We start from the raw sequence: 25,363 nt of genomic DNA, 5'->3' as shown, positions 1-25,363 counted from the left end.
TCGGGTTCTTCCCTTGAGACTCCCCAGTTACCTGAGCCAGGAACTTCTTCATGACTGTAAGGAGTTTCGAACCCACATTGATAGCCAAATTCAAGGGCATTAGGAGCAGCACTGTCAAGTTGATGCCAGACCATGGAGTTCTCCACCCAGTAGCCCCCGAAGGAGATAAACTGGCTGCTTCTCCGTTGGATTTCCWGCCAGGATAAGAATTTAATTAAGGGGGAGGCTGGGGTGCCAAATATCATCTCCATCAAATATTCTTCCTCATGGAAGCTTTTCAACAAYTTGCTCATTGGAGTAATTACTGCAGCACACATTTTGTAATTAGAAGATTTAAATGATGTAAATACTTTTCTTAATTTAGTGTTGGATYTTTTCAGGTTCTCACTTGTGATTTTTGTCTTAAGATGCTAAGTAAAATGGAGACATTTAWATAGACTTTTAAGTAGCTAGCGATTAAGCACAGAGTTTTGAAGAGCATTTTGAAAAGTCTTCATGCCGGAAATACTTGAGTAGGTTTTGCACAATTTTCCGTAGTTTTTTTTTCCTCTTCCTTCTCAAAGGATGTAGTGGGATTTTRTGGGACTAATTCCATGTAATTAGTGGAATTCCATCAAACAAAAGCCAGATTAGTATGTAGTAAGTTACCTAGCACTGTCCTATATTGTCGTCTTTTTTTTTCTTTCAGTTTAATCTTTTTAAACTATGTCTAAATTTGCATGGCAGTTGATTTTTATAATAATCATAACACTTCTAAAATCAGAATTCAGATAATTGAATCCTATGTTAAAAGTGTGTTGTCTTCAAACCAGTTTAGCTTCACTGATCCTGCCATACGGGATTCCATTCATTAAAGAATGGTTTTATTTCATTCATTAAAATGCATGAAATGGCTTAACTTTTAAATAACAGACCAGACTTGTAGTAAATTCTTTTAATTTCTCCTAGGGCAGCCGTCTTGTTCTCTGTAAAGATAAGCAGGGTGAATCTTCAGTGCCTTGACTCTGGAGGATGCCTACAAGACTAGTTTGAACAAGACACCTTTTTTTGGTAGCTGGAGTGAAATGAACTGAATCCTATGCTAAGAATGTAGCCTACCAGTACTTTATTAAAATTCCTGAGAAGATAAATAATACAAACACGTTAGTGAGATGTGTGTGTGTGTTTGCTATTGGAAAGGATGGAAAGGCAGTGCACCTAGAGTTTTGGAAATATTCCAGGCCTGGTTGTAGGGGAAGATTGATATTGTTGGTGGAACAAAAAGGCCCCTTTAATAACTATGGTGGATCAGGCACACCCCTTTATTTCAGTCTGTTGTGTTGTGTTGTATAAAAAAAACAGGCATGAACATGACCTGCAAATGGCTTATTATCATAACCCATGGGCTATGCTGTAAAATACACTGTTTTATAAACGCCTGGAATTGGTTCATGGAACTTTTTAAAGCAGGTGATTACTCAGAGTCTTCATTAACTTTATAGCTGCTTACCAAAAAGATCTTTATTAAGGAGAGTGCCCTAGTTGGACACGATCTATTGTGTACCCTTTCCAAAGGAGAAACTGAAATGTCAGATTTTTTTTTTTCTGAATGTGGAGAGATCAGTCCATGTTGGAAGTAAAACAGTTAAGAAATGAATATAGTTTGCGTCTATAGATAGCTTTATGAAAAGAAAAGTTTATGCTGAAAAGCAAACTGTTTAGTTTGAAATAGTTTTGTAATTATTTGATGTACGGTATGGATTGATTGTGTACTTGGCCCTTGGGACTTTTTTTGCCTATGTAATAATCTCATCTGTACAAAGTAGGAACTTCATAATGGAAGAAGGGAACTTCTTGTGAATTAAAATCTTAATATTTAAATCTTAATATCTAAATGTTTGTTTACAGGAAGCAAAGTCCCGTTCTGCAGAGTAATTGGTAGAACAGTATGGAGTTGGAAAATGYGCTTAAGTAATATTGAAGATATAGGATGAAGGGGTAGAAATTCCTGGTCAGCAACTTGCTACAAGAAAGAAGAGCGGGAACAAGGAATTATGACATGCTAGTTATTTATATTGGAGTGGAAAAAAATTTGTCCTGTTTCCAAAACACATTTATCTCCAGTATATGCTTCAAACCTCAGACAATTTTTGTTTGTAGTCAGATTTCCTCAGATGCTGTTTGTAGCATGAAATGTTGCAGAATGAAATATTAAATGTGTAGTGTTTTTAAGGAGGTCACCTAACTTAAGCTAACCAAGTAGGTTCCTTTTGTAATCCAATGAAGAGACTTATCCATACATTTTGTGTCTTAGGCACCTGTCTTAAGGTAGGTTGTCCCATTCTCTGTTTTGTCTCATTTTTTTCATACTATCCCGATAGCAATGATTTTTTCTTTTCTCAACCTCATCATATTTGAGGGCCTCTACAAATGTAGGGAAGGGTGTAACTAATATTTTTGCTCAGCCTTTATCTTTTTCATTTTTCTTTTGAAAGGAAGAGATTTGAATGTTCTTAATTATATTAGCAAAAAGATAAGGTCAAAGAAATATCTCCTACATTTGGACAGAGGATACCRAGGCCTGTTTTAGATACAGGCTCCAAAACAAATTGCACAGACAGCTGAGTTGTTCTCCTTGTTTGCTTGGGGTGGAGACTTCCAGCAAACCTGATGAATAGAATAATTGATCATCTTGGAGGTGAAAACTTTTAGGCACAGACTATTGAATCTCTTACAAATACAGCAAATTTCCATATTTGCTAGGATATTCTGTGGATGTTCTTCTTAAGAGTGGCATGCCAAATTGCCAATGTAGGTTGTTGAGGAAGACAGTGTTCTAGTTACAGCTTTTATGATGCATATGAGGATGAAATATTCTTCCATATGCAAAACTCGGAGAGAATGTTTTTCCTCATAGCAGAAAAAGCAGCTTGGTCTTTCAGGAAACTATTTGGAAATTATTTACATTTCTGTATGAAGTATGATAATATGAAACCAATTCATCTGTTAAGCTTTCCCCATTCCTGAGAGTTATAGTTTCAAATTGAAATTTTTAATCCACAATTTGAAAACTTATTGTAGAAAAGAATAAAAACTGACATGTTTTCTTCCTCAGTCTTCTAAAAATACTGTTTCAAAATATGCTGAAAACTGGAAAACTGCTAATACCCTCTCACTTTTTAATTTGTCTGCTTCCCAATTTCAGCCATTGGGTTTAAGATAAGGGAACAAGTATCTGGTAGCACATGGATTTAAGTTGAAAACATCTGTTAAGCTACTTCATTGCCTGTCTTCCAGTTCCTCTTTAAAATTATATTCTGCAGTACCTACAAAAATCTTGACAACAGTCATATTWCTAGAATATTAAGATCTTCAGTTTTGGAGAAGATTCAAGATCCCTCTCTTGTTTCCTTAGAAAGCCAATAGAGCAGAATAAATTTCTCATGCTTTCTTCTGTAGAGTCATCCACATTCATTTCAAAACGTATATAAATTTATATATATAAACCTGTAGAATATTTTCAGTTTAGATCTACTCCCCTCTGTGTTCTATCACGGAGGTACTTAAATCTTAATTCTTGGAGACGCTGTAGCTTTACTGGACAAGGTCCTGAGCAATCTGTTTCAAATTGGCTCTTCTTTGAGCATGAGTTGGGCTAGATAACATCCAGACATTCCTTACTCCTAAATTACCTTGTTACAGTCAGAGAAGAAAAATAGGTTATTTAATTTTTGTGAAATAAGGCTTATATTTCAATTTTTTTCTACTAAGGAAAGAGAAGAAAACAGTCARCACCAAACAGTATTCAGAAAAGGAGTCCACCAGCACTGAAATGAGTCATAAAGCCAAGTAACCTTTCATAAAAGAATAACAACATAATTACAAATGGTAATTGCTATGTATATAAATTTTAAAATGTGCAAACAAATCTGTGAACAATGACATTGTGTGTGAATGTAAATCAACTATCTCTGGTATAAGGCGAGCTGTATTTTGTGTAATATCAAGTCTCTATTATGTCTTACAAACATTTGATTTGTGAGAAGCATGGACTGAATGTTTCTAAGTGTGAAACTACARTTATCCACGGGGAAAACAAAGTATAGTGTTACTTGTAATAAGCTAATTGTAGCTTTCAGCAGCAGTAGTACAATATAGCTGTTATTAAATATGACTTCATTCTTTAGTGCTTGACTTTCTCTCCTTCTAAACCTATTTATTTGTAATTTCACAGAATCACAGAATGGTTGAGGTTGGAAGGGACCTCTAAAGGTCATCTAATCCAACCCCCCTGTACCCTCCTGGCAGCCAGGTGGGTTTGGAAGATCTCCAGAGAAGGAGACTCCACAACCTCCCTGGGCAGCCTGTGCCAGGGCTCTGGCACCCTCACAGTCAAGAAGTTCTTCCTCACACGGAGATGGAACTTCCTGTGGGGAAGTTTGCCCCATCCTCCCTACATTCCTTTGGCCCAATCCTCCCTACATTCTCCCCTCAGGTAYTTATACATATTGATCAGATCCCCTCTATCATTTCTTATTAATAACGCCAAATTTCTTCCATCATGCTTTAGAAGATGCAGAACAATTTGAAGGCCCTAAAAAATGTGACCTCATTTCTGTTTTTTSGCTTGTTTTCCTCTTGCAGGCCTGGCAGCTGAGATTCAGCCATCTCGTGGGCTACGGTGCGAAATACTACTCCTACCTCATGTCTAGGGCTGTTGCCTCTATGGTGTGGAAACAGTGTTTTGCTCAGGACCCGTTTGATAGGTAAAAATAGTCAATAAGTTAAATAGAATGAAGTGGCATGGTACTTGCTTTGGAAAACAGGAGGCAAATGTTATACCTGGGCCAAAGTAGGATTGTTTTTTTGAATGACAATTTTAAGAATATAACAAAACAGAATATTGCCACAAATATAAACTAGACTTTTGGACATGCTCCTTGATAAAAAGAATTCATGTCGGTGTTTTAAAATACAGTTGAGAGGCACTGAAATCCAAATTTAGACATAAGTACGGAGCTTGTTTTTCAGTAGTGCCTAATTATTTGTAATTTTCTATTGAAATCAAAATCAACTGCAGGTATTAAACAAGCTTAATGTCACCAAATTCAAAGCTATATACAGGTATCATAATCATTTTGTTATGTGAAAATAGGAAGGACATTGTGAGATCAAAAATTGTAACTGTTCTTATCTTACCTTATCTGAGTATTCTAAACATTTTAACAGAGTAGCCTTTCTCCCTGGAGCAATGAGGGCTAAAATGTTGTTTGCAATTTAACTTCCATATATACCAAAACATAAAATTTATCTATTTCATGTATTTTTTTTTCTATTTCAGTTCATCGTAGTATAATTTTGAATGCCATCTGATTTTGAGGAATTGACATAGCATCAAGGCAATCTTTGTGTCAGGGTGGAAGGTTTCATTCCCTCTTTGCCTCTGTGTTCTGTAGAGAGCCTAGAAGCAAATATGACTAAAAGTTGATGATTGTGCTTGCAGTTGACACCAACATCTGTGTTCCTTCAGGGCGATGGGAGAGCGTTATCGCAGAGAGATGCTGGCACACGGCGGTGGAAAAGAGCCCATTCTTATGGTGCAAGGTAGAAAAAAAATAGGGCTGTTTAATTTCTTTGGTCTAACAAAAATAAGTGTATTTTACAATTCAAACTTTAAAATTAATCATGATTTTCATAGGATTTATGAAAGAAAGTATCATGATTTATTTAATTAAAAGTTTAATTGTTTCACATGTTAGTAAAAGTCTTTGCAGTTAGTGGAGTGGTGAAGTGTTGGAAAGGGCTGTATTATAAAGCATTCTAGAGTATTCAAAAGAAGTGTGTTACATATTTGAAGGAGAATAGATGACCCAACATAGATRCAAAAAAAAAAAAGCATAACTTTTACATGTATAAAATTCATAATAAGTACAGGTATTTTGTATGGAAACATTAGATTTTTTTTTTGGCTATGTCATTTTGACATAGTTTGTGTTACATCAGTACATTGAACACACATACTGATGAAATGGGAAGAATCTAATAAAGAAACATGGTTCATTATTTCTTTTTATCCTTTCTTTTTATCCTTTGAATCTGGAAAATAACTATTTTAATTACAGCAATAAAAATGCTATTCCTCCTGTATTAAAAAGGTAGATCAGGAGAATGAAGCAAGTTTGAGAAAGTGCAGACTTTTATCTGTTGCTGTTTTCAGGATAAAGACTTTTCTTTGGAATGCTGCAGTAGTCAAACAAGACATGTTTGCATTATTATCAGTATGCCATGCCCAAACACTTGATATGTGCTTCGTATGACAGAGTACCTTTCATCTCACTCTGAAATTCTTGCTAATGTATTAGTATTAATTGACCTCTCATCAGTCCAATTCAGATATTGCAAGCTGTGTTTTACAGATAAGTAGGACAGTGCTGATGTGTTTGTATTCCCTCATGAGCTCCTCACAGTTGTATTGCTAAATCATTCAGCTCTTTGATCCACCAGTTTATATTTGAGGCCATCTGTTCTGCTTAGATTATATATAGTGAATAGATGATCGTATAGGGACTGGATTGTCATATRGTGGCTAGGTTAGCCTATTTTTATGTCTAATATATAGGTCAACTTCAGCATGACTTTTCAAATTTAGACCTACCTTTTTTGTCCTGCTCCTGAAGAATCTGTATTTGTTAACCTAATTTCAAAAACTGCAGCCCAAGATTATGGTTTCAGTAATTGCAAGAAAGGAACATACACCTCTATAAGCAAAGCCAATTATATCATATATACTAAAAGTACATATGATACAGGAAGAAAGAATGTTTCTGAACACCAATTATGTTCATCATCTTTTATTTCTGGGATCTATTTTTAATTCAGTGAGCACTGAGTCTTACAGGAATGCCTGTAAGGTAACTGCAGTGCACCTGCTAGCATGTTTGCAGGAAAGGAGAACCAGATGGCAGTAACTCCCCCATCAGCATCAGCGTGAGTGATACATGTGGTAAGAATACAGACTATCCAACTTAGAAAGCAGCAGAAGTTTACAAACTGTTTTTTTATATTCTGAATTTCTTTAATATGACTTCAAAAAGAAATTTTAAAAGATATTAAACAACATTAAGATTATTCARAAAAATGCTTTTCTGGGAGCAGAGTACTTGCTGATCTTACAGACAGTGCAAAACTTAATACAAACATACTGGAGTGATTGCCCGTGGAAAATGAGATTCAGGTGACTCAGGTCCTTGACATTTAATAATTCAATTGCTTGTTTTAGATTATTTGTGATCARATCATTGACACATATGATGTAAAAGCTTGTTATATGTTTATACTGTATCACTCCACATTTATCACAAAAATCAAGAACTTAGGCAGAAAAAAGCAGTTATTCCTTCTTTAATTTTTTAGTTTACTGTTTTGCTCAATTTCTTATTTTTCTTACTTCAGTTTTCCTTCCTCACTAACAATATTCTAAAATACCTGAATTCCATCTGTGGTTTCTTTTCGTCAGTTACAAAACCATACTCCCATAGGAGATCACCGAGCAGATTCCCATTTACAGACAGATTTTACCAGACTTTAAAGCTTGTCGTCATCAGGGAAAAAAACTGAGAGTCTGTGGTAATGAGTGCCATATTTCCAAAACCTTACATTCTGTAGACCATTATTTCAGGAAGTTTCTTTATAAAGAAATGTGCTTGTACAAGTCTGACTTCYGGATACATGTATTTAACCTCATCCTTCAAGAGCTTCCATATCTCATCATGAAGTTAGCCACATTCACTGACTGGTTGAAAAAAGGTAACTTCACAAGTACATGCAGCTTATTCCGTTTCTTTGTTATGGTTTTCTTCTCAGAAGCTACCTGTYGTGTTTCTTTTGTGCTTGGATGTGACCCGAGCTTTGCATCTTGTTCCCACACGATTCCATAGATTTACTGATAAGGAAAGATAAAAGATCTGATCTGCCTTGTAGTGGAGTCAGTGACAAGGTTCCTGCTTGGACTAGTCTTTGGCTAGAAAGCACAGGGTACATTCTTTTGTTTAGATTTGATTCTCTTGGCTTTGTTTTTCCATTTAAAAAAAAAAAAAGATGTAATGGCACCATTTAAAAAAAAATGTAAGTGACCTTTTTATCTTACCCCTTTGATAACGTTGGAACCAAATATTCAAAACTAGTCACAGTCATATATAGAACTGCCAATAAAATAATGAGTGGATAGTGCTTAGTCCAAGAAGTTTAACACAGAATGACAGACTGGTTGAGGTTGAAAGGGACCTCTAGAGACCATCCAGTCCAACCCCCTGCTCCAGCAGGGACACCCAGAGCACGGGGCACAGGGTGGCAGCCAGGCGGCTTTGGAAGTTGTCTCTAAGAGAGAAAATAGCGTGACTTGCACTTGGTTTCTCTGCCATTGTGGGGTAGGAGCTAGGGATTCGAAACCCACTTAAGAGCAGGTCACCCAGATGTCCCTTCCAGGTCCAGCTGCGCGTGACAGGTCAGCACAAGATTCCCCCTTGGCACTGGGAGGAGACCCAGGTGCACAGGGAAGTAGGGAAGTGACCTGCGGTCTAACAAGGAGCCRGGTCGGATATCTGGGCACTGAGAGCTCATCCCAGAGCTCTCTTGTCCTGCAGTTCAGATCCAGACACGTTGCCCCTCAGGTCTCAGGAAACTGCCCTCTATGTAGGAGACTGCAGACACCCGGGTGCAAAAAGCACGTGCAGTTGTGGGTTTGATTCATTAACGCAGCAGTCCTGTTCAGCTGGGTGCATTCATAGCAATCCAACCAACTGGATGTTAAGTAGGCATTTGCTGCAACTGGAAAATTTGTTTTTCCCTGCCTCAAGTGCACTTGGTGGAATAATAAGGATGTGAAGAAGCTGTAAAGATACTCAGATAATGATTGTATGTCTCTCTCTGAAAGTATAAGAACCATGTGTACGTCCTAAAAGGCGATGTGAATGGCAATATATGTTAACTCAAACTACATGAACCCAAAATAATTAGTGTTCCAAAGGGGCAGAGGCCAAATTTTGCCACAGGCTTTATTCTTCTCTCGTTTTCCAGTGATTGTAGGTTACAGCTAACCATCCCTCACAGGGTGTGGTTAACCACAGTGCTGTAATGTGAGAGAAAACTTCAAAGGGGAGAAGATAACTATGCAGTTGCCTTAGGCTTGGGAGAGACTGATCTGAAATAGAGTTGGGCTGAACATATAAAATACACTCCTAGATTTTAAAACTGCAACCATCAAACATCGTGGAGCAAACATCGCACTAAATCATTGAGACTGAAGGGCTGAGCACGTACTGATCCTACCTTGATATTTTGTAATGGCTTTTAAAAAGAGACATGACCGTTCTTAATGGCTGATTACTGTAATAAGTTAAAATATGGAAATACTGATGTTCACTGTCTCTTTTGGAGTCATCTGCTCTAAAATCTGTRGTTATTTCTTGCATAAGGACATGCTTTTTTACTGCACTAGTTCTTCAGGGATGACAGCAAACAGTTACTCTTCATTCTTTAAAAGACAACAGCTGCTTGTGTCTCCTTTTGATAGGGAAAATAGTGCATTAGAATGTAGCTTTCGAAGGCAGGAAATCTGAAATCTGTATTATCAAAACTTGGAACTCTTCAGTAGGGGCATTTGACATCACTGTTGCAAGGAAGATTTTCAATTCTCTTACATATTTGAAAGAAATCATATAAAATATAAGTAAAKGCAATATATAGCAAGTTTTGAGTGAGATGTGGTAAGACTCTATCCAGCTTCTCTAAAACGGATCAAAGTAGTTGCTTATGTTTCCTTTATTCATTTTGTAATATCCAGGGACTGAATTTTCTTTATGATGATTTGCCATTTCTATTCAAGAGGGAAATCAAGTCTAATTAAAGGTAATCTGAGGATCAGTCTGTTCTCTTCCTGCCTCCCACCCACAAATTAATTATTGTACTATTAGCTTTTCTTCTTTTGCAGCACATTGATGGTCACACTTTTAAGACTTGTCTTCAGCAGAATATAATTTAGCATGGCATTAGAATTAAATTAACATTTTCTGGACTGCTGATTTTTATAAATTCAGTATTGGAAAGGGTTTATGTATTTCGAGGGGGAGGTGGAGGGAGGGTGTTTCCTTCTTTTTTCTATCGTAGCTGTTTTTATACTTCAGTGAAAAGACTGTCTTGACAGAAATATAGTCATCCATCCTTGTTGATAAATGATAGAAAATGGGACATTTGCTATAAAGAAATAGTTGTTTATGGRGCCACATTGTACTGATTAGTGGGAAGAGATTATTTCACCTAACTTTGGCTGTGTAAACCTGAGCTAGTCATCCAGGCTGCCCTTCAGGGGGCAAAACAAGCACTGCTTAGGCCCAGACCATCTCATGACAAACTAGACCTGTGAAAGCTCCTGCTCCTGTTCAATCTGGAAACAGAGCCAGGCAGTTCAGATGCAAAGTCTGCAGTAAATGACAAAGGAAGGGCAGGAAAAATGGCACTGTTGGGACTCGCCTGCTCCATCTCAGGCAAAAAACAAAGCTCCAGTGACTATGTATGATGGTAGCCCCTTCCAGGGAGCTGCCACCACGGTCACCTTCGTGAAGGGCTGTCTGCATTCCTGGGAAACCTGCACCCAGAGCTCCCAGGAACAAGCGGGTCACTGGGAGAGCGAGACTGCGGCAGCGCCGGCATCTCCAGGGAATCAGGAGGCGGCATCAGGACACACCAGGACACATCTGTCCTCAGCCCTGCACACAGCCTGCCCTTTGTCATTGTGGATTAGAAGTAATTCCAGCCCAGCTGGACCAAGATTACAACAGATCCCGAGTTTGCCAAGTATTAAAATATTCTCTCTGATTTTGAAAACAACTTAACACTGACTTCACTTAGCACAGTGTTTCAGCCAACTGATATAATATGAGGTTTATTTTCATTTCCATCTTCAATATTAGTCTATATATCAAGGCAATTTGTGTTGACACTTAGAACATAGGTTTAGCTCAGATGAAAATGGGGTCTTAGCAAGAAACTCTTCTAGTTGTTCCCATAAAATTAGCTGCTATTTCTTGTGGGGTTTCTTTTTGGTTTTTTTTTTTTCATCACTGTGTTGTAGTAGGAGATTCTGTTTTTCAGAAGACTGCAATTAAAAGTTTCACTGAAAGCAAATATTGTTGAGGATGTGAAAGGATATAAAATTGTGTGTAGTAGGTGTGCCTATTAGAAAGGGTAGAACAGGGTTATATTTACATTGGCAGTTGTCAGAAAGAACAGATTACTTCAAAGAAGTACAGAGATTAAATTCTACATTATTTGGCAGCTGTAATTTTTTCTCATACAGGCAAAGCACTAAATCTCTCCTTGTRTAATCATGAAAATATTAGTTCCAGCGAAAAGACCAACAGTAATGTAATGTTCAGTCCAAAAAATATCTGAAAGTAATTTCCARATTATGTTCTCATACTTTCAAGAGAAGTTGTGTTTTGGGGGAGGAAGAAGTGAGACTTGGTTTGTCTTCTTGTAGAACAAAATATGTGAGTCTCTCTGTTTATTATTTTGGTTTACCTCTCTGTTATCCTGTATCTATGTGATACAACTAACATACATAGAAATTATGGGTCTTTTTAAAACATTAGGCCTTGTTCTGTAACAAAAACAAACCTAAAACTGCAGTGTACAGGAAATACATTTGTTAGAGTGTTTTAAATGTGCAACACTTTGTGACAATATGTTGTTTTTTTCTAGCTACAGTGTGTTGTTTTGTCTGGCTCTGTCAGGCCTGAGGCTTAGCAAATAAGGACTAAAATCCCTTCTCAATCATTTATTATTTTTTACAGTTATTTAGAAATGACTGAGTCTCTCCTCTCTTGGTTATATTACTTTAAAATGGACGTAATTCCCAGCCTAAACAATACCATAAGGATAAAGATCTATTCACAAGCATGAAACCTGTCAATTTGGGGCTAGTGTGTAATGGATAGCTTGAAAAAAATAAATATTCTTTATATATAGTATATAGAAATATCGTAGCTCTTTCTGCTATATGAACCATAATATTAAAAACTTAGTAATAAGCTATTGTTAGCAAAACTTTCAAGCTAAGGGTGTTCTTGCTTAAAATCTTTAGTTTTSTTCTTGTTTTTTGTAGGTATGCTTCAGAAATCACCTTCAGTTGAAGACTTCGTGGATGCCCTTGTTTCTGACTTAGACCAGGACTTTGAAACATTTATCATGGACTCATGAAAATATGGAAGTGAATGTTTTTATTGAGAGTTGCATACATCTTAATAATTGCAGCTACAGTGTAATTATGCATTTTGTTTCTTGGTGAACACTTATAAATGTTTTAATATTCATGGTGGTAGAATCATAATAAATCATTTTAGTAGAACACCTGGTTTCATTATGAAGAAAGATGACTTGCAGTTTCACTTGGGTTTAAGCACAGAATGCTAGAGAACAAATACAGTGGCGGGTACTGTTTAAAAATTTGATCTTGGAGGAGCAGGTTGCTAAATGGGAATCAAATTCATCTTCAAGGTGGAAGGAGTGATATGAATGGACTTTCAGTGTGTATTTACTGGCTTCAGAATCAATACATAAGTGGCAAGTATCACAACCAAGAATTGTTTGCACAGTCTGGAGATTCATACAGATATGTGAAGAGGGAAAAAAAAAAAAAAAAAACCAACACCTTGCAACCTGAAAGGTAAAGAAGTGAAATAGTTTAAGTGAATGGACTAATTTCCCAATGGAAATTAGTCATGCTTTTTGCAGCTGTGTTGATCCAGTGTGTGGATATTCGTGTGGCAAAAGGAAAGATAATACTTTTTGTTAGACAAAGCTTTTTAGGTTCATGTCAGGAGCACAGAAAGCTTAGGAGGAGGACTGGAGTTGGTAAGGTGCCATAAAACTGGTATTCCCATTGAATTCATTTTTTAAAATATCCAACAGACCTAAGWTTTAACTCCTAGGATCATCTTTCTACAGATCTTTCTGCTTACCAGCAGTCCTGTATCAGGCCTGGGTAGAGCCTTGCCTTAGTGAGAAGTGTTCTGCTGTCGAGCTGGCTGCTCTTGTCCTGTTATCTGTTATCTGTTATCTGGGTGTTGGTTTTATTGTGCAGCAGTTCTTCAGTTTCCTGCATTTCCAGGAGAGCGCTGGAGCACTGTGTGAAGCCTGTTAGGCTTTGGTGGGCAGGGGCTATGGGGCATTTTGAGGGTTCTGTTACAAACAATCACTGTGGAAAGAAGTTGGCAAACTTGGGTGTTTAGGTACAGCCTGAGTCTGTTTCCTGCATCTTTATTCACAGCAAACTTCCTTTCAGGGTGTTTTTAAGGCACAGAAGGGCAAGATCAGGGGGAAAAAAAGGCATTCAGAACAAAGTTGTTCCTCTGGGAACAGTTCAAGGTTGCAAGCATGATTGATAGGTGATAACCAAAGAAGGCATCATCACGGAGGGTTTCTTGGAGTAAATTATGAAATGCTATTTGAGTGTTCTTGAAAAAAAATGTGGTCAGCTTTTCTGCAGGGAAGCAGCCTCCAGTATTAAAGATCTCCTGTGGGTTGCTGCAGTGAGGGCCCTGCTTGGGTTAAGTGTGGTGCAAATGTTACCTGCAACCAGAGAACCAACGGATGGAAGAGAAGGCTGAGAAAGGAAGRCAAATGGCTGGAAGAGAAGCAAAAGTAGAGACTCTTGACCCAAAAAAGCATATTTGGGAAGGAATAAATAAACGTGAGAGCTCATGGAGTGGGATAGCAGGCAGTTAAGTGAAGGACAATTGAAGAAGGCAAAAACATAGAGCCATGAATTTATTCTTATTTTCTGGATAGTAACTTGCCTTTTAACMGGATTTGTGCTATGAGGCTTTAATTGATACATACCCTCCCTTCTCACTTCGTTTATGCCTGGTAACTGTTCAGGGAAATTGTCTTGTGTGAATGGTCCTGTTGTTCCATCCAAACTGATTTGAGCCATTTTTTAGGTATGAAATGCTTTTCAGGGGAAAACAGCAGGCAGATTTTCAGGCATGTACCACAAGCAGCTTTCTCTGTTGGATGTATGACTACATTTTGTGTCTGCAGTTGGTCACTAAGAAGAAAGATAATGGTTTCTCTCAACAAAGTAGGTGGGTATTGTGCTACAAGATTAAAAAAAGAGAAGAAAAGAAAAAGGTTTAAATTTGGCTGTAAGTAAAAATATTGTGAAGATGGAAATTTCTCAGAAGGATACAATAACTCATGAGGATAAATTTAACRGCCTCTCATAGAATAATAGAAATATGTGTCAAAGGGATGTTGGCAAAGGAGGCTTTTGTTGTTTTTTGCCTGTTTTCCGTACTGGAACAAACTACCAGTAATCTGGAGTTGGCACATGTTGAAAGATTCGCTGCGACAAAAAGATCTTAGCAAAAGGAAATCCTCATCCTGACACGGGCCTTGGAGCATTAGTGTAAAGAAAATAAAGCATCTTGGTTGGTGGAATAATCAGCGTATTTAAACTTAGGAGAGCTCCTGTGGATTTTACTTTGAAAGAAATTGCAGTGACGTTGGTGCCAGAGTTCAGATGCACTTGGCCAAAACATATATGCGAGTCGTTGCTTTATGCCCATGACTGCTGTTACTTCCTTAATTCACTGTCTCTTTTGATCCTTCTGTAAGCAGCAGTCCTGTTTTATCAGAGTGGCATCAAACAGCTTCTTCCTAATACTGAAGTCAGATATAGACAAAGAAGGGGGGGGAAAAATCTTCTTTATTTTTTTTTTTTTTTTGCCACAGCAAAATGAATTTGAACTTTTTGTCACAGAAACTTAGCTCTTGGGACATTTGACAAAGACAAGGGCTGATAGTAAAATAAATATAACTCAGTGACAACTTTTTTTAGTGAAAAAAGCTGTTGATTCCCATGATTTTTGTTTTATGAAATACCTTTGAGGACTGAACAGTAGACAGGATTCAGTCTCTCGAGAGCATATTTTATCACCACTACGATGCTTACTGCAGAAAAGGAAATATTATTCTAAATGATTTTTTTTCCCTCTTTCTTGGTAGTTCTAAAAATGCTTCCAGCTGTTCAAATGTCTGATGCTTTTTCCCTATTTCTTTTTCTCTTTGAAAGCCTTTTATTTTCCAGAAGATATGTGTACTTTTCAGTAATGTGAGATCTCTCTTGTGACCACCATTGTAACTCGCCTTGAATGTGAAAACCACTGCAATCCTTCTCCCGCATTCCATGGTTCCCCACTGGGGCTGCTGAATGAGTCGTCCAAGAGCTGGGTTTGTGGCACTGTGCAGTGTCATAGTTTTAATCTGAAAATTAGAAGACTTGTGGAGCTGGAGGATGGCTTTGAATGTTAGCTGCTTTAGAAAGTCAACGCTGAACATCTTTAGAAGAAATAGGACTGTTTTTAATACTGAAATAATAACATATAGTTACCTCAAACAGTGAAAAAGTGCCCAACATTTGATAGTCTGAGATGTCAGCTAAGCTTCTTCTGCTTGTTTGATGAGATTATTATTCTGATTTACCTCAGATGGACCAAAATAGTGATTAGTAGTTGCTTTCCAGTGCAATAAGCTCAACTGGTGCTTCATAGAATTCTAAATGAAAATTAAAATCGAATCATGAATTTTCTAAATAAAATTACTCAATTACCTAAAAAGATAATACGAGCAGGTGGCAACAGCTTAGTAGATGAAGAGGTAAGTATAATTGGTGAAGGAAGAACTGAATATAAAATAGAAAACAGGCATGGAAAAACACTGATAAGAGAAGGAAAATGGCCTGGGGACCAGAAACTTTAGGAGACTGAAATAGTTTGTGTGTGTGTGTTTTTACAAAGGAATATGTATAAAATGGAAATAACAGAAAAGGCAGACGTGTTCAAAAATGTTTCTGTATTGTTTTCAATGAAAAGCCATATGGMAGAATTATTATCAGATGTAGATAAAATACTTTCCTTCCCACTGCTAAAGCTGTTAGGAGCAGCTTTTGCAGTGGGTCAGGCTTGAACCACGGTGTGAAGATTTAAAATGAATGTAGATTGAAATAGGGGAGCTCCTGGCAGCGCTTGTGAAATCGGGGTGGATCTGGTGCTGGTCAGAATGTTTCTCCAGAAAATTGGTCATGCCCTAAATTCTGTTGGAAAAATAAGGATGTTAATATTGTTGAGTGTGAGAAACAAGTTATTTAATAGTGCTCAGAATGTRAATAAGAAACAAGGTTTGTAGGTGATACTGAGATGGAGGAATGAGAAGTGACGAAGAGCATGGACCATTCTCCCCGGCCACGTTAACACCTCGGAAATCCAGGCTCAGCAAATCCGCGTTGCAGCTAATTGCACAGCAGGAACCACTGAGCGACGGAGACATGTGAAGGCCTCGACTGATCTTCGCTAGAAACGTAAATCAAAATGGGATGGTTTTCTGGAAAATGTGCTGTAGGTCGGGTTAATTCAGAGAGGTCTCACAGCCTTTATTATGCAAGAAGACAATCATCTTTTACGGGCTTATAAGAATATTTTTACATATTTTTGAGTATTTTTGAAACATTCCACACTGGGGGGGGGGGGCGAGTCTGGGCTCCTGGGGGAGCCSTCCTGGAGTTCCCGGGAGGAAAGGGAACGTGAGCAGAGACCTGGGAAGGCAGCAGGACCCAAGGAGCGCCCCGTGCTTGTTGTACAGGTGGGAGGCCCTGCGTGCCTGGCACTTCGGAGCGCTCCYGGGCAAAGCACTGGGGAGCCAGGGATTTATTTACACGGTGTTGGGAACGAGTTCAAGCAACTGCTTCAGCCCTGACAGATTTACAGTGTCCCAAAGGAGAATACATTAAATCAGAACTGCAGGATCGAAACAAAGTTATTGCAGAGAGCGAGCACGTCGAGTTCCCCGTGAGAAGCACCGTGGGAGAAGGAGCAGCGGGCAGAGGGAGGAGAGCGAAGGAGATTAGCGACAGGGAAATACAAATGAGCAGCAGCAGCAGCAGGTCTGCGCGGCGGCCCCTCTGATCTTCCCTGTTCGCCTCTCCAGGGCGGCTGCCCGGTTCTCCTAGGAACCCCCGTGGCTTCTTCCTCCAAGGAAGCAGCCAAGTGATCTGTTAAAGCGCTGCCACCAGAAGCCAAAGGGCTGATAAAGATCAGCGGGAATAATCGGTGGTTGCCCTGCTGGTGCGGCCTCGTGGAAGTACTGAGGGGGTTTAGTGGGGTGTCTCCTGCCTCTGTCTCGCCTCTCCACGGAGGCGCCGTGCGCGGCGCTGCAGCCCGGCTTGCAGCCTGCGGAAGGGAGGCCGGCACCTCCGGAGGGCTGCATCCGGCATCCTGCCTCCCTGCGGCTCCCACAGCGCCTCTCCTGCAGATGGGTTTTTCTTGTCCTGAGAAGTGTAGAGAAAACACAGATGGCTTAAAATATAGATCACCTAACCTTTCATTATTATTGCTTATTTCCCTCACTTTTCAGCATCAAATGCCACCATTGTTGGTTTTTTCTGGCTGTCGTATATGACTGAGTTGGTGAAACTACCCAAAGCAGATGCAGTTCCCCAAGTGCAGCATTTTAACACAGTGTTTTAAATGTATAGGGTACAGTGCTTCCGGCTAATCTGAGGACATTCTGAGTTTTAGGAAGTGCCCCTTGGCACTTGTCTTGGCACATGCTCTTTGCTCCCTGCCCACAGCCGCGCTTGGCACGTCCCCCTACCCACTGGCACGTCCCCCATGCCACCCTGTGCCCCGTGCTCTGGGTGTCCCTGCTGGAGCAGGGAGCTGGACTGGATGGTCTCTAGAGGTCCCTTCCAACCTCAACCAGTCTGTGATTCTGAGATGTCGCCTCCAGTGGCTCCCGTGCTTCCCAGCGACTCTCCCCGTGTTCCCTGAGCAGCGGGAGGCAGGCGCAGGGGCATGGGGACATGCGGGGACATGATCCTGCACACGCCAAGTGTCGCCAGCTGGGGTGGCCGAGCSCTTCTGCTTTGGGCCCCGCGGGACAGCAGCTGCCCCGGCTGGGTACACGAGTGTTTATGATGACCTTTATGTATAACCAGTCTTTGCATGTTCACAGCAGCCTCTAGTATAAGGGCTAGGGAACCTCGTYGACCTCTTTCAGTAGAGTTACAATGGGTTAATGGGGCATTTTTTTTAAAAAGAAATTATGTTCATTAAAGCTACCCTTTAAAAGCAGCTGCAAGGGCTGAATGGATACATCACAGCTATTTTCAGTGATCAAAACAGATATGAAAGAAAAAATGTTTATAAACTCAGAAGTGTTTCTTGGTATGCACAAGTTCATGCTGTGTATCCACCCCTGCTTTCCTCCTAAAGGAGCCCCAGTCTGGTCAGCTGGCTTTGCTGAACTCAGCGTGGAGCCGCATCCTTACCCAGTATCAATTACCATAGCTCAGATGAAGTTATTAAAGATCTACGTTTACACATGGTGATGACTTTCCCTCAGGGTTATTTGAAAGACATCCCAGCCCTGGGTTGCTGAGTTGCAGAATCTGCTCTTGATGGTAACGAGCTGCACAGGGGCAGTTTAAGGACTATAGGGGTAGAAAAAATCTTCTAGCTCTGAGCAGTGGGAGTGCTGAAACTCTGAAGTGATCTCGTTTCTTCAAAGATTTTAGAAATGAAACAAAAATGCAAAAAAAAAGGAAGTCTTCTTCTTGAATGTCTTCAGAAGCTTCTCGGGTACAGATGAGTCTACATCTTCATTCTAGAAGAATAGAGCTGTAACAGAATAATAAGAAAGCCCTGGGGGAATACAGGTGATACAGCAACTTTTATAACATRCTAGAGCTTCTATAAAACTCATTATGTGTGTTATCAGAATGATTCATGCTAACCGGAGCATGAATCCTGTTGGTTACAAATTAGAGTTTAAGCTGCAATTCGCTGTCTTTGGAGAGTTGCACGAACATCGTGTGTTGCAGCTAAGAGGTTAAAAAGGCAATATCTGTCACCTTTTAAATTGGTTAAGAATTTGAGATGTAGCTTTGTGCTTCAAGTAAAAGGCAGTACTGTTAGGATCTGCCATATAATTCCACTTGGTTGAAAGAAAACACAATCACCCCAAGCTAATCACAGCACCTTGCAGTGTCACAGGTGGGGCTAATCCCTGTGGGAAGGGTATCACAGAATGGCTGAGGTTGGAAGGGACCTCTGAAGAGATCACGGCCCATTCATCCTGCTCAGCAAGGTCACCTAAAGACTCTGCCTGGGAAAGTGCTTTGGCAGGCAGCTTTTGAATATCAACATGGATGGAGACTCCACCACCTCTCTGGACAACCTGTTTCAGTGCTCTGTCACCCTCACAGTCAAGAAGATCTTCCTCATGTTCAGATGGAGCTTCCTATGTTCAGTTTTTGTCCACTGTTTCTTGTCCCATCACTAAGTACCACTGTCAGCATCTCCTCATGTGTCAGATGTTCCAGTCCATCTTTGTGTCCCCACGCTGGACTCTCTCCAGTAGCTCCATGTCCTGCTTGTACAGGGGAGCCCAGAACTGAACACAGCACTGCAGCTGTGGCCTCACCAGTAGAGGGGCAGGGCCACCTCCCTTGACCTACTGGCAACAGTCCTCCTAATGCACCCCAGGATCCCATTGGCCTTCTTGGCCACAAAAGCTACTTGCTCCTTGCTTGTGGTCAATTTGTTGTCCACCAGAACTCCAAGTCCTTCTTGGCACCTTCTGGACTCCCCTTCCGGGGGGCAGCACTAGCTACAGGCCCTCAGTTAGACTTTGCTGATGATCACCACCCCCTGAGCTCTGCCATTCAGCCTGTTCTCAATCCACCTCACTGCCTACTCATCTAGCTTGCCCTTCCTGAGCTTGTCTAAGAGGGAGATACGGGAGACGGTGTCAAATCCTTGATGGAGTCAAGGCAGACAATATCCAGTGCTCTCCCCTCATCCAACCAACCAGTCCATTGAAGAAGGTTGTCAGATTGGTTAAGCACAATATCCACTTGGTAAATCCGTGCCGACTGCTCCTGATCACCTTCTTTTCCTCCACATGCTTAGTGATGGCATCAAGAACAAGCTGCTCCATGACCTTTCTAGGAATGAAGATGTGCCAAGACAAACTAGTTTTAGCAGTTTTCATTTGGAATGTCAGCTCCTCAGACCAAATCTGCTTTTGTTTTTTTATTTATTACCTTCATTTCTGACTGCCTGGAATGGATGTGAAAAAAATGGTTTTCTGACTGGAGTACAGAGACATGGCTATTTGGACAACTTTAAATGCAACCTCTGGAGCAATTCCTTATTGTGCCTGCAAGCTTTTCTAAGATTTTCCCTTGGTCTGACAGAGGTGTATGTATGTCAGCTATTCTGAAATATTGGGGAGCCGAGATCAGTGAGTCTCATTTGTTTTTTACAGACTTTTACTTTCTTCCTCTGCTTTATGTTTGTTTCTCACCCTATCTTGCCTCTCCAGTTTTATCATCTGTTTCCTTTGGCAAAAAAATCTTTCAGTTTTCGTTTTTTTTGTTTCTGCCTTTTACAAATTCGAGTGGTCAGTAAAAGCTAAACTGTTTTTACATCTTTCTCTGCCTTCGAGCACCCTTTGTTCCACGTGAGAGCATTTTAGATTCCAGCCACCACACTCCAGATAAGAGGCTCAGAAACAGAAGACATGTTCAAACAAACACAGCTTTTAAGCTTCTCTCCTGCTTTTTCCTTATTCACCCAGGTGGTCAGCTGCTTTGCAAAGGAAACAAGAAGTACCACCATGCTTGAACATGCACTCTGTGGACTTTTCCTCCGTGGACTTTTGAACCCATCCAGTAAAATCTGAAGAAGAGCTGGATTTCAAAGATGTTGAAGGTCCTGAAGGATCCATGACTTCCTGAGGAAGATACCGAGGATGAGATGATTCTACCCACTCCTACGAATGTCCTGATGGAGTGAATTTGTGGTGGAGATCCCAATTTTCAGTGCTGGAGGCTCCAGGGGAGTGAGACCTCCTGGTGTCCCAGCCAGCAGAAGAGGCTCAGTCAGGGCTCTCAGCCCACCAAAAGGCACTTGCATTCGTGCAAAATGCAGCTCTACCGAGTCAGTGTTTAGGGCCAAAGCTGGGCTTTGTGATTCCTTGAGAGGCTTTGCCAACAGTGGGAGCTACACGTACAGTACATTTATATCAGCACCTGACACAGTGATAATAATATGTACAGGGAAAGAGTAGACGTGTGGGGTTGGAGTTGGTGGCTTGGCTGAAGCCCGGAGTTTTATTTCAGCTCCTCCTAAGAGTTTTTATTTTAACTAGGAGCAAAATGATGGCGTAGGTGAAATATTTTGTACTTTTGCCTGTAGATTGGGAAAAAGCCCATTTTGCCAAAAATTCTGAATTAGCTATGGGCCCTCCCTTTTTCACTGTGGCTGCTTTTCACCACCTTCCACTAAACTGAAGCCTGTATTTTATTAATTTTGAAGATTCATTTTGAATCGATTTTCCTTCCTCTCTTTTACATCCATTCAGAAAAGGACTTGACTTCTCCCTTCCCAGGAACACGCAGGCCTTCCTTGCTGGTAGTAAATCCCCGAGATAAATTAATTCTGTTTGCACTGAGTTATCCTAAAGAAGAATTCCATGTGGAAAGGCATCACTGCTGCCACTGCTGGTGTAAATGGTTTATGTTTGGGCCACTGTATTTCCCTCACGTCTTTTCATACATGGCTGTGCTATAAGCCAAATTTCTGGTTGCTGATGGAGGGTGACGAGTGAAAGTGCTGAGCTGCAAAACTGGGTTTCTGRCTGTGCTGCAGCTGCACCGGGGGCCATGGAGAAGCTCCTGAGGGGTCTTCCTGGTCTCTTGGCACCATGAAGCCAGCGAGGCTCAAGTCAAGCAAGGTGGCACCCACATCTGCCTGGAAAACCAGCTCTCTGGATATGCTCCTCTCTCCCTCTCCCTACCCCTTGGCTGCAGGGATGGACCCTGGCACGCTGCAGCCAGGCAGGAGGAGTGACCCCGTGCTCCCATTGTGGCCTGTGAGATGGGATTTATCTTTTCTCTCATCTCTCACTTGCCTTTTCTACCTACCCYGTAACTCCTGCACCTTACTTTGCTCTGCTGGTTGCACAAACACCAACACAGAGCAGGGCCAGGCTGGGGATGTGCAGCCGTCTGCAGCCTCCCTCCCACTTTGCTGGTGCTCTGCTAATGCTCCAAGTGCTATTAAAATGTTAAACAAGCACTTTCAGAATATCAAAGAGACTTCAGCTAGCAACCTGACTTGCAGAAATGCTGGGGGTGTTGTTTTCAAAGGAAAACCCCAAAACCAGGCAGGTGGTTTAAGTATGAGACTTCTGAGAGCCCGGGCTTTCCAGTTTAAAACGCTTGGAGTCTAACATTGAGGATGCTGCACTGATGCTGCAGATACTGCAGATGCTGTTGCTTGATGGCTGATTCACTCGTGTGAAGGCCTGTGATTGCTGGGGCACGAGGCCGTCCCGTTCCAACTGCATGTGGGGCAGCACGTGTCAAAATCTCCTTTCAGGGGATGTGTCTGGGTGTGCATAGAAACATCGGCAGCCCAAAACAGYGAGGATCTCAGTGGCATCATTTCCACCTGAGGAAGGCAAAAGGTTCTGTAATAGGAGTGTCTGTACTTCACTAAAATATCACCAGATTTCTGTAAAATGGCCTTTTTAATAGCTATCTGTTTGCTAATGATGGACCCATTTTTTTTTTATTTGTTTGTTTGTTCCTTTCTGAGAGGCATTCGATCTCCCTGGTGCCTTTTAGCACCCTCTTTTCATTTCCTTTTGCAGCCAAGGGAAGCCCACTRGAAAGGGTCACTGCAGCACTGACAATTTGGTGGCGTCACGATGGCCTCTGCACTCGGTGCAGGTTAGATGGCCACCTTCACCCGCTTACTGCTTGATGTTGTGAGGTCTGGAAGAAGGGACAGGGCAGTGGGTGGAGAGGGGCTGGAAGCCGCTGGGGCTGCCGGGTGCTGCTGCGTTGTCCGTGCAGAGTTGCTGCTGGAGCGGACGGAGCCCCGRGCGCGCGTCCTGCCCTGCATGAGGCTGCACGAGGCTGCCGTGGCCATGCGGCCCCCTCGGGCAGAGGCCGGGAGCCCGTGGCCACCCCGCACGCTGAGATGAGGGGGGTGTGTGTGTGGAACCTGGGGCACTTCCACACAGAAACCGTCTGCTCAGCAGCGCGGGACCCGGTGCTGTAGCTGCAAGTCACGGCGTGCGGTTCAGGTGCTTCCCTCCTGCCCCATTCCTGGCCCAGGGAGGCTGTTGGGCTGCTTCTTTGCAGGGAGCTTTGGATTGCAGGGCTTTGAAGTCTCCTATTTAGCACTCTGTTCAGCTTCAGGAAGTCCCTCGGGGCCTGTTCGTCCCCGCCAGGACGTTGCAGCTGGAGCGGGGCAGCCCTCGGGGCTCCACACGGATCGGGGCTCCACACGGAGCCTCTGCCCAGCTCGTCTTGCCTAAGAGGCTGCGTTCGCAGAGCAGCCTTTCTAGCCATGAGCATCTTTCTGTAAGGATATTGACTTAGTTAATGATCCAACACTCCCGCAAGGGTGCCTGAGCCACGGAGGGATTAATCCCTGCTGGGATTTGAACCAGGAATCTCTGGACTGGGCAGCACCTGTTGGTTATTGGAGTTACAGGAGAATTGATGTCCAAACATCTGAGTTGCCATGGAGTGACTCTGCTAAATAAGCTGCTGGAGAACGGGATAAAGGAGCGGTGGGATTTATTTGAACTCACTGAAGATTTCTTGTTAACTGAAAATCTTTTATTTCAGCATGGACGTCTCGGGAAATCCCTTCTCACATTCCATTAAGCTTTCGCAAGTGCTTCTTCAGTGACTTGGGAGCACAAGCAGTTGCTAAGGCCCGAGTCATTCTCAATGTGGGACTTGGACACTTTCAGGAAAGCCCCTCAAGATGATGAATATGAATTTGGAAGCCAAGATACATAATCATTTAAATCTTGGGACTGAATCATTATAGCTGCAACTACCATTGCACCCTTATTTACACCCTTTTGCTCCTGTAGCTTCTGCCTGTGACTTGTTGGCAGTCCCCAGGAATTCCAAAGCTCAAAGCTTGCTTTGATATTTGCTTGTTCTTCCCACCCTCAGACTGAATGTTATATACACATGAGTCTCGTAAATATAGAAAAGAATGCAAAGAATAAAGGCTCCCAGATAAACTCTGCTGCTGCTGCAGCCTCTGCGAGCTGCTCAACTGGTTCTGTACATTATAAACATGTTGTGGCCTCACGTTTAGCCACCAGACCATCCTGGAAAAGGCAGGAAAGGAGACACGTTAGATCTGTGCGCACAAGCGGGTCAACACAGAGGCATCCAGTGCACGTATTTTGTAGTAACAACACGCTCAGATGGCTGGACTAGGTGGTAGGTCCAGGCTGCCCTTCCCTGCATCCTCGAGGCGGAGGCGCTTTGCTGCGGATGTGCACATAGCTCGTCCCAGGCCACGCTGTCCACACGCGAAGAGAGGCGGCCGCAGAGGCAGCTGACAAACTGCTACCCGCAGATGAACCTCCGAGCAACTGAAAAACTAAACAAACCACCGGGGCCCGGAAGGAGGCCATGGCTCCGACAGTGACCTCTTCTTGGAAAGGAGTCCCTGTTCGCTTGCCTGAGGGCTGCTTGGGGCAATGAAGAGTCCATCACTGCCTGTGTGACCGGGGTTGATGCAGCGGCGCTGCTTGCTGTGCCAAGCTACCAGATGGCAGCCCCTTGGCTTGCTCTTCTCCCAGGCTTTGGCCATCGTGTTCCTCCTCGCGCTGCTCTTTGGCTTGAGCAGCGGGTGCTGGTGCAGAAAGGGGATGTGGGGCCCATCTCGGTTTGCAGAAAAGCCACCAGGCATCGCTCTGGCACCTTCTGCAGGGCCTGGGAGATGGGCAGAAGCTGTGCATGGAGACAAGGGAAAGAAGATGAACTTGGCTGCTTTGCTAGGAAAAATGGCACCTCCAGTGCTTCCACCTCCACCGAGGAACCTACCCCAGTGCCTCTCCTGCCCTGTGTCCCTCGGGTCCCGGGACTCTTCCATGTCACAGCTCAGCACATTCTGTTTCTCTCTCTCTCAGTTTGATCCCAAAGCCCATGCCATCCCGCTGGCGTGCGCGCCTCGCCGCCCGCCATGGCGCTCAGAATTCACAGAATTCACAGAATATTTAAGGTTTAAAGGGACCTCTACAGATCATCTAGTCCAACCTTCCTGCTCAAGCAGGCACACCTACAGCATGTGGCACAGGGTGGCAGCCAGGCAGGTTTTGAAGACCTCCAGAGTAGGAGACTCCACAACCTCCCTGGGCAGCCTGTTCCACTGCTCTGTCACCCTAACAGTAAAGAAGTTGCTCCTCACCTGGAGACGGAACTTCTTATGCTTCAGCTTGTGGC

At 42.0% G+C, this 25,363-nt stretch overlaps 1 protein-coding gene across 1 annotated transcript in view; it reads left to right on the top strand.

The window, feature by feature from the left end:
* MIPEP (mitochondrial intermediate peptidase) overlaps positions 1-12,334 on the top strand; it is a 64,847-nt gene extending 52,513 nt beyond the window's left edge. Inside the window, exons 17-19 of the mRNA XM_026049807.1 lie at positions 4,624-4,745; positions 5,510-5,583; positions 12,140-12,334. Of these exons, the coding sequence (XP_025905592.1) occupies positions 4,624-4,745; positions 5,510-5,583; positions 12,140-12,234 (291 nt within the window). The 3' untranslated portion in view covers positions 12,235-12,334. The remainder of the gene's footprint in view (positions 1-4,623; positions 4,746-5,509; positions 5,584-12,139) is intronic.
* Positions 12,335-25,363: the final 13,029 nt, after the last annotated feature.

This window comes from Nothoprocta perdicaria, unplaced genomic scaffold (genome assembly GCF_003342845.1).
Source record: "Nothoprocta perdicaria isolate Ctin4 unplaced genomic scaffold, notPer1 scaffold_62, whole genome shotgun sequence".
NCBI lineage: Eukaryota > Metazoa > Chordata > Aves > Tinamiformes > Tinamidae > Nothoprocta > Nothoprocta perdicaria.
Note: the sequence above shows the minus strand (reverse complement) of the source record. Positions and strands in the feature narration are given on the sequence as shown.